Here is a 10,249-nt window from a genome sequence, read left to right as displayed (position 1 = left end):
CTTAAAAGTAAGCCTAAAATGGAGGAAACTCATAAGATTATCATTGATGCTCAACTTCTAGCATGGAGACCGCTTGAATATTTTGATCATAAACGAGATCAGTACCCGCTGTTTATGCCTTCATACAAAGATGGCCAATGTTATGGGTTGCCTATGGGATAGCTCGTGGAGCTAAGGCCTAGAACCAACCCTAAGTACTTCAGAAAAGTTGAAATTTTATAATTTTTATTTTTATTTTTTTTACAAATTTTTTATAATTTTTAGTAAATTTTAATAACTTTTATAATTGTTAAACTTTTGTACTCATCTTGAATGAATATGGACAATAATTTGTCTAGATTCAAACCAGGTTCATTATATGTATATATTTTTATTAATTTTAAAATAAATTTTATGATTTTAAATTTTTTTAAAATGCTGGCATGACATGGTTAACGCACTTAACGATCAAATAAGTCAACTAACAGTTTTCGTTAACGAAATGACATAATTAATTGTTTTTCTCATCATTGAGGGCTCAATGAGGTGAACTTTTAAGGGCTTAATTGATTTTTTATTTTTTATTAAGGACTTTTTTACTATTAAACCTTAGATAAATTAATAACTTAACCCCTACAAATAACTAAAATTTAATTTAATTTAAAATAAATACTAATACTATTATTAAAAAAGTTAAGTATTTTCAATCTTGATATTCTTTTGCAATCACCTGATTAATCAAAATTGTTTCTTGTTTGTTAATTTTATCATATTTGTTTTATTTTTTATATAATCACATAGCAATTAGTAATATATTAATAAGTTATTTTAATGCTAATTTAGTAATATAATATGTAATAAAGGGTATTTCTTTTCAATTTAATTTTTTAATTTGTATTTATTTATATAATAAATTAAAGATTAATGAAACCAAACATATTTTGAAATGTATTTACTAAATGACCGAATTTGATCTCTCGAGTAAATCAGACATCCAACCAATGAAATTACAATAAATCACAATCATAAAACAATATATATTATTATAAGCACATTTATATCTTTTATTAAAATTATTTCTTTAAAAATTCCACCTTTATTCATTATAAAAATTAAATTTATGATAATTTTATAAATAAATAAAATTTTAAATTAACATCAATAATTTTAAATGCATCTATTAAATAATAAAATTAAAAATTAAAAGAATTTATATAATACTAAATTTACTTGTGAGTAATCTACAAATAAACTCCTTTAATTAAATGCATCATTTGAAAATTAAAAATAAAATATGCACAACATTTTAAAATTGAACCATTATAATAAACATGTTTTGAATTAAGACACCATATAAATATAACACAAAAGGAAACATTTTAAAAGAAATTAAATTATGATATTAAATAATAGAAATTAATATATCACATAAACATAAAAAAATTAAAAATATGAAAAACAGTACAAACATGAAAAGGATAAATTTTATATGAATTCTTTTTAAAGTTTAACTTGATGTAAATATATGAAAATTTCAAAGTATATCATAATAATAAAATTTTAATACCCCAATGAAATTTAAAAAAAAAATCAATTTCATTTTCTTCTCTTTCCTTCTATTCCATTTATTTCCCTTTCTCTTTTTTCCAGTCATTTTCCTTTCCCTTTCCCTTTCCCTCTTTCTCTTCCACTCCTTTTCCATCCGTTCCCACTTTGAATAGGATCGAAATAACTAGTTAGATATAGAATCGGTTGGAGTATTGGTTTGGATAAAAATATTGAACTAGTTAAATCAGACAAAAAATCGGTTGAATTAATTTTTTTAATAATGTTCTTATTTTTATAAATTTTTAATTATATATTTAATTGAAACAATCAGACCCATTAAATTTATCAAACCAGTTAAATCAACAAATCGATAACTTAATTGATTCGACATCAAATCTTGATTTCCACACAAAACATTAAAAATAAATAAATAAAAGCAAAAGCAGATGTCCATAAAAGAGCCAATAACATCTACATAGTTTGAGTGTGTTCCTTTATATATGTTTAACAACCAATAATTTTAGAATCTTTGTGTATTATTATAGTTTTTAAATTTTCGTATTATCATTTATTTATATGAGAAGATTGTATAAAACTGTAATTCCACGTTATCCATATCCCTTTTCAATAGGAGAATAACAAATCAGATTTTTCTACTTGAGTTTTAGCATTTTTAGTTGAATTTAAATTTGTTCAGGAAGAAAAATCTAATTTGTTATTCTCCTATTGGAAAAAGGATATGGATAGGGATGACGTGGAATCGTTCATACAATCCCTTCTCTATTTATGTTGAAGTGAAAAAGTTAAAAATTATAAGTAATTCGTATTTTATATGGGTGGAATAAAATTTTTTTTGACAATATCTTCATTCATGAATGAATTTGTAGAAAAAGGAGATAAAAGAAGATTGAAGAAAAGAAAAGAAAACTTAAGTTGGGATAAAATATATATAGAAAAGAAATTAAAGTTAGCAAGTAAATATATAAATATACATACACATTCAACTTTGCAATTATATTATTTTCTTTCCCTCAAAGAAAATCATCACATCATCAATCCTCTCAAAGTTTCTATTCCTGTCATGGGAGGCCTTGGCCTATAAATTAGGGGCCTTCCCATTTATTTTAAGCAACCAAGTTTGAAGCTCTCATTAAAAAGACAGAATCAAATCAAACTGATTTTCATTGATTAGATTTCCGTTCCAAAAATCCTGTTATTGCTCTATATATAATCAACCTTTGTTTTCTCTCTTACTATGCAAAAACAGCACCCTTTTCGTTCATTATCAATGGCTCCAAGCTTAAGCAAAGTTAGTGTTTCAGGCCTTGGTGATGGCCATAACCAGTCTCTACTTTCCCTTGAAGGCTCAAACTTCTTTGCCAATGGTCATGTTTTTCTCTCAGATGTCCCTCAAAACATCATAGTAACTCCTTCCCCTTATGGTTCATCCACTGACAAAAAAATACCAAGTAGTGTTGGATCCTTTGTCGGATTTGAAGCTGTTAAATCCAACAGCCGCCATGTTGTCCCCATTGGAAAGCTCAATAACATCAAGTTCATGAGCATTTTCAGGTTCAAAGTTTGGTGGACGACTCATTGGGTTGGTTCCAACGGAAAAGACCTTGAAAACGAAACTCAAATGGTTATTCTTGAGAAATCAGCTTCTGGGAGGCCTTATATTCTTCTCCTTCCCCTCCTCGAAGGCCCTTTCAGGGCATCCCTTCAGCCTGGAACCAACGACAACATCGATATTTGTGTCGAAAGCGGGTCGACGAAGGTCACCTCGGCCAGATTCCAGAGCGTTCTTTATATTCATGTAGGTGAAGATCCATTCAACTTGGTCAAGGAAGCCATGGAAGTGATGAGGGTTCACCTTGGAACCTTCAAGCTGTTAGATGAAAAGACCCCACCAGGAATCTATGACAAATTTGGATGGTGCACTTGGGATGCATTTTACCTTACTGTGCACCCTCAAGGTGTTTGGGAAGGTGTCAAAGGCCTAGCCGACGGAGGGTGCCCACCGGGGATGGTGTTGATCGATGATGGATGGCAATCCATCAGCCGTGATGAGGATCCCATCACTAAAGAAGGCATGAATTGTACTGTTGCCGGTGAGCAAATGCCATGCAGATTATTGAAGTTTCAAGAGAATTACAAGTTTAGAAACTATGAAAGTCCTAAAACTTTAGCCACTGGTGAACCTAATAAGGGCATGGGTGCCTTCATTAAAGATCTTAAGGATGAATTCAACACTGTGGAGTTTGTTTATGTATGGCATGCTTTATGTGGATACTGGGGTGGTTTAAGGCCTAATGCACCCGGATTACCGGAATCCGAGGTTATCAAGCCAGAACTGTCGCCTGGATTGAAGAACACGATGGAAGATCTCGCTGTTGATAAGATTGTTAACACCGGCATCGGATTGGTACCACCGGAAAAGGCTGATCAACTTTATGAAGGAATTCATTCGCACTTGAAAAATGTTGGTATTGATGGAGTCAAGGTGGATGTTATCCATGTAAGCTATTAATCCCTATGCTTTCTTTCTTTTCGAGTTTTAGGATATAAACATGAATGCTCATTGGGTTCTTTTTGGTAACAGTTGCTGGAAATGTTGTGTGAAAACTATGGTGGAAGAGTTGATCTTGCCAAAGCTTATTACAGAGCACTAACAGATTCAATAAGGAAGCATTTCAATGGCAATGGTGTTATTGCTAGCATGGAGCACTGCAATGATTTCATGTTTCTTGGAACAGAAGCCATTTGCCTTGGCCGTGTTGGTATGCTATTTTATCTATTAAAAGTATATATATATATATATATATGATGATGATGATGATGTGAAATATATTTTCAATTATGGTTTTGGTCCTGTCTAACAGGTGATGATTTTTGGTGTACTGATCCATCTGGTGACCCTAATGGCACATTTTGGCTCCAAGGCTGTCACATGGTTCATTGTGCCTACAACAGTTTGTGGATGGGAAACTTTATCCACCCTGATTGGGACATGTTCCAATCAACTCATCCTTGTGCCGAGTTCCATGCCGCTTCTCGGGCAATCTCTGGTGGTCCGATTTACATCAGTGATACCGTTGGAAACCACAACTTCCCTTTGCTCAAACGACTTGTATTGCCCGACGGTTCGATCCTCCGATGCGAATACTATGCACTTCCAACGAAGGATTGCCTCTTTGAAGATCCTCTCCATGATGGCAAGACCATGCTCAAAATCTGGAACTTAAACAAGGTTAGTCATTGTACAAGGTTCATTTTATAAATGCTTTTTCCAATTATTCTCGAAATATCTAACATTTTCGACTACGGATTTAAACAGTTTAATGGTGTGATTGGGGCATTCAATTGCCAAGGTGGTGGATGGTGTCCTGAAACCAGAAGAAACCAATGTGCATCTCAGTTTTCTCACATGGTGACAGCTAAAACCAACCCCAAAGACATTGAATGGAACAATGGCAAAAACCCATTCTGTATTGAACATGTTCAAGTTTTTGCACTCTACTTGTCTCAATCCAAGAAACTGGTCCTCAAAAAACCAGATGAAAACATTGAAATCTCATTGCAACCATTTGATTTCGAGCTCGTGATCGTCTCACCAGTGACTGTCGTGGCTGGAAAATCAGTCCATTTTGCTCCTATTGGGCTAGTGAACATGCTGAATGCTGGTGGTGCAATACTTACATTAACTTATGATGAATTAAAGAGGTCAGCGAAGATGGAAGTGAAAGGAAGTGGTGAAATGAGAGTGTTTGCCTCAGAGGAACCAAAAGCTTGCAATATTAATGGAAATGATGTTGGGTTTTTGTATGAAGAACAAATGGTCAGTGTTCAAGTTCCTTGGGTTGGTCCTTCAGGTTTATCTACCATAGAATATCTGTTTTAAGTAGCTTCATTGTTCATGGATTACGGTAGGAAATTTTGAGTTTTAAGTTATAAGAATATAATTGTTGAAATGTAAGTTTTCATGATTCAAGAGTTGGAGTTAGAGTCGATTATATATTTAAGGAATGATAAAATCATAGTCATGCAAATCAGAATACAAGATTCAAACCAAACTGCTTCAGACATTTTGCGATGAGAAAGCACAGTGATTAAGAACCCAAAGCTAATTTACTTGAACCATAATAGTCCAGAGATATTTCTTTCATAATCATACATAGCTACAGCAAAGATTGATCAACTTGCTCTTCAGTTCTGGGTTCTAGAATAAAGGTCCCAAAGAAACAAAATCATTTCAATTACTGCGAGAAGCCGTTTGAAGAAAGATTTGAAACGTGTACCCAACATTTTAGCTCTAAGCCTGGGTATCATTGAATGATACGAGTCACAGAGGCCCAACCCAAATTCTTGAAGGCAAGGCCCAATAAGAAGATTCCAAACCCAATCAAGAAATCCACCCATACTTAGTTGAAAATCAGGCCAAATTGTCAAAGTGGCCCAAGTTGTAAAGTTTTATTTTTATTTATTTATTTATTTATTTTTACTTAGTTTAATTTTTATGTAAATATTCAGTCCCAGAGTCCCAAATAAAGACCCTTGGCTGAATTTCCATATTAAAATAATTAGGAGTTTTTTTATTTTAGTTTTCTAATTAGATTAGGACTAGTTATAAGGCCTATTTAAAGGCATGGCTAGCCACCTTGTAAACAACTTCCCAAATATATATTAAATTTCAGATTTGTTGAGTGCAGAATTTTCTTTGAGGTTTTCTCCAAGAATTCTCTCTTGAGCTTTCTTTAGAAGTTGTTTTAACAATCTTTTGATTGTGGGAGCCATCTTCAACCTTCTTCTTGCCATTGATATTCTTTGGAGGGGAGATTAGAGTCGTTTGAAGGGAGTTGTGAGATCTTTCGGGATTTCAAGGCTTCTTAGGACTTATCTTTTAATTTCTTACTGTCAATTCTTTCTTTATTTCTGCTTGTGCCGAATCTTTATCTAATTTATTTTCTGTTCTTATTGTGTTTTCAGCCTTTTTCTATCTTAAGGAATTAGCCCAAAAATCCCCAATTTCTAGGGTTCTTGCCGATTCATCCATACTCTTTTGGGAGAAATTAGATTGCCAAATTTGGGGAAAACTATCTGGTGTTCAATTGGGCGTAATCGCAATCTCTTTTAGGGTTTCAAGAACCCTTATTAACACTTATTTCTATTCTCAATTTGATTCTTTCTTGATTTGGGGATTTTATTTCGATCCGAAATTCAAAATTCTAATCTTTTAATTTTCTGCTTGGTTTCAGATCTGATTGTTTAGGGTTTTTCGTAGGAGTTTCCCGTGACTTGGCAACTCGATCTTGGTCCGCGCGCAACCCCCATATCACAAAATCATTTCAATTACTGCGAGAAGCCGTTTGAAGAAAGATTTGAAACGTGTACCCAACATTTTAGCTCTAAGCCTGAGCCGTTTGAGGAAATGGTACAATTGATCGTTTTTCTTCGTATGCATCCCAGAATTTTTGTTGTATGAAATCAGGCCATAGAGATGGTACAGCCTATTGATGAACAGGTTCAGGCAAAGCCACATCGTGATCAGGCGTTTAGAATTCACGAACTAACCATCGCGCACAACTGTGCACTACAACAGGTAGATGACACGAAAGGAAAAGGCAAGCAGATTGTATCCCAATCCAATTTTGATTCATGTTCTTCTAACTGAAAGAGGAAACGTGTAACACAATAAGATATTGATGAGCGAGCCACCCGTGCAGCGATTCATGCTCGCATCCCAAACTAAAGTGTCAAAATAGAATGTCAGAAAAGAGAAAAAAAAATAGAACACATATATCTTTACATGAAAACCCTTTCGGGAAAAAAAATTACGGGTAGAGAAGAATAAAGGTTAAAACACCTTATTTAAATTGATATCAAACAAAAAAAAGTAAACTTCTATACGGATTTTTCTTATACATTCTGTATCGTATCGCGGAGGCCTCGACCCCTGCACCTCCGATTGTGACTGCAGTCTAATATCTTGTTTATTGGGAATCCACAATGGGTGGCCTTTACTCTCGTGGATCTTCTATCTTGTCACTTGTATTTTATTTTAATAAGAATTTAGGTCACAACCGTAACACTAAGCATGCATGATGCCCTTTCAATCCCTCATCCTGATGTACCCTCTTTGTCCAATTTCCAGTAGAACATCCAGCTAACAACAATGACATACACTATATATTGTGAGCTCTATACCAACAATAACCACGATCAACCACCATCCACCTCCGCTCAAGGGCTCGGGCAGGCTGGCCCACTACAGCCTGCCAAGGATGAATGAAAGCACTTTGCTGGAATATCCACGACATGAGTCAGGCTCGGATATTCTCCGAATGTATGAAGCTGACCAGAATCTATATCTATGCTTTTTGTTGGAAACCCAGACTAGTTTTGAAAAATGTAAGGCTTTTGCCAGTAAACTATGTTTTGACAATTGTGATGATGTAGATAGTATTAGGAAAGGAGGGGGCTTAGCAATAATGTGGGGCTTTCTGTAAACCTTCATATCGAAATAAAAGAAAGCATCAGATCTTTGCTGATATCGTCGACTCTAATAATAATTTCTGGCCATCACTAATCTACGGGCATCTATCATTATCATTGAGGGCAAAAGTAAGGGAGTCGATTTTCCATTGTACTTGAGGTATTGGATGCATGGATACTGTTGGGAGACTTCAATCAGGTACTATACCTGGCTGACAAGATTTCCTATCGGAACCAGGACATACCCAGCGCCACAACTGTCCAATATTACCTTGATGGAGGTGGTTTAATTGAAATCTCACATAAATGGAAACAATTAACGTGGACTAGTAACCGTGATGGCAATGAAGCTGCTTCGGAATGACACGATCGGGGCTTCGCTAATCATGAAGCTATACGTCGTCTAGAAAATTTAGCCTTGTTAAACTTGCTTACCACAATCTCTGACCACGGCCCAATGATATTCTTCTCTAAATTTAAGTTGTCGTTTGGTCGACGGCCATACAGATTCGAATTTATGTGGAACCCTCATCCCCAATGTTGAACCGTTATTCAGCAAGCGTGGAACTCCCGAATCAATGGCTCTCCGGCCTTCGCAATGCAAAAAGTAAAACTTACGCAATCTCAACTATGACGATTGAACAAATCAGTTTTTGGCAATCTACGTGCTAAACGAGCTTAGCTGGAAATGGAACTACATCAATTACAAGACAACCCCAACACATTGCACCAATCCAGGGGTAGAAACAAATCAGATCAGAGCTTCTGCGGCTTGATGAATAAGAACACATTCACTGGGCACAGAAAGCGAGAACTGACTGGATCCTATCTGGAGACCGCAATACAAAGTTCTTCCATGCAATGCAATGGCAACAAAGCGTCGATCCATCAACCATATCCTGAGGCTATTCAAAGAACATCGACAATGGATTGAGGACCAAAATGAATTACGGTGCTTGGCATTCAGATTCTTGTCTAACATCTACGACCAACCACTTCTCTCTTCACCTGATAAACTTTGGCACTTCCTTCAGTCTCTATCTCTACCCTCCATTCCATCTACACTTCAAGCACTTCGCAAAAGACGAAATTACGAAAGCTGTATTCCAGATTCACCCACCTAAAGCCCTTGGAATTGATGGAAAACCCAGATTTTTCTACCAACAGTACTGAGATTGTAGGTCCCCTTACTATCCAAGCAACTCGGGATTCTTACTCAGAGAGTTCAATAAAATCCTCATAGCTCTCGTACCTAAACGTCAACAACAACGATGCTTCAATGACTATCGGTCTATCAGCCTTTGCAATGTCATATACAAGATATGTTCCAAAGTATTAGTTAATTGCTTGAAACCGATCATGCCCAAGGTGATATCGCTTTACCAAAATGCTTTCATTTAGGATCAGAATTATAATTAAAAAAATTATAACTTTTCATATTTTTATTAGATTTTATTTTTATTTTTTTAAACTAAAAAGACCAAAATATTTTAGCTGTAATCCAGAGACAAATTAATTATTAATCGTTCCGTTAATGTGCTCCATCATTATTTGGTTAAGGGTAACCAATGATTAAAATGTAATCATTGAATATTGTGAATCATTATTTTGATTATTAAGTGATCAAAATATATACTTAATCTTATTTTAAGATCATTTGTATGTTTAAATCATCATAAAAATATAAATACAACATAAACTTATTAAATACATCAAAATTTTAAATAATAAATACAAAACATGTATTTATTAAAAAACGCCAAACTTGATTTGATTTTAAAAAATTGAAAAAGAAATCAAATTTTGAGTTAACTGAATCTAAGTTATTCAATTTTTCAAGTTAAATAATTCAAATAATAGATTGATGTAAATACCCATTTAATCCCTATTAATTTTGCAAATGAGCAAATTGGTTACTCTCAACAAAAATTACAAAAATTTCAACATTTCAAAATAATTTTAAAATTCAAAATATTTATAAAAATCCAAAATTTATATTTTTAAAAAAATTAAAAATAATATACAAAGAAAGATAAAAATTTCTAAAATAATAATTTTGGGATTCAAGTTTTATCATACTAAATATTTTTTTCTTCTTTTGATTTGAAGCTTTTTTCAAATATATATAATTTCAAAGTTATGTGCTCTAACATAAAATGAGCTATACTATAACAAGATTTTAATTTGACATATATAATTTTTAATTTAACTCAAACAATTTACTCGATTC

At 33.7% G+C, this 10,249-nt stretch overlaps 1 protein-coding gene across 1 annotated transcript; it reads left to right on the top strand.

Moving 5' to 3' along the window:
- The first annotated feature begins 2,551 nt into the window (after positions 1-2,551).
- Positions 2,552-5,600, top strand: LOC105798350 (probable galactinol--sucrose galactosyltransferase 5). The gene is made up of 4 exons (XM_012628385.2): positions 2,552-4,045; positions 4,130-4,307; positions 4,410-4,777; positions 4,865-5,600. Exons 1-4 carry the CDS (start codon positions 2,783-2,785, stop codon positions 5,426-5,428), a joined length of 2,373 nt encoding a protein of 790 aa, XP_012483839.1. The 5' UTR covers positions 2,552-2,782; the 3' UTR covers positions 5,429-5,600.
- The last annotated feature ends 4,649 nt before the right edge of the window (positions 5,601-10,249 follow it).

The sequence above is a fragment of the Gossypium raimondii genome, chromosome 9 (genome assembly GCF_025698545.1).
Source record: "Gossypium raimondii isolate GPD5lz chromosome 9, ASM2569854v1, whole genome shotgun sequence".
Lineage (NCBI taxonomy): Eukaryota > Viridiplantae > Streptophyta > Magnoliopsida > Malvales > Malvaceae > Gossypium > Gossypium raimondii.
This window is presented reverse-complemented; position numbering and strand designations above follow the sequence as displayed.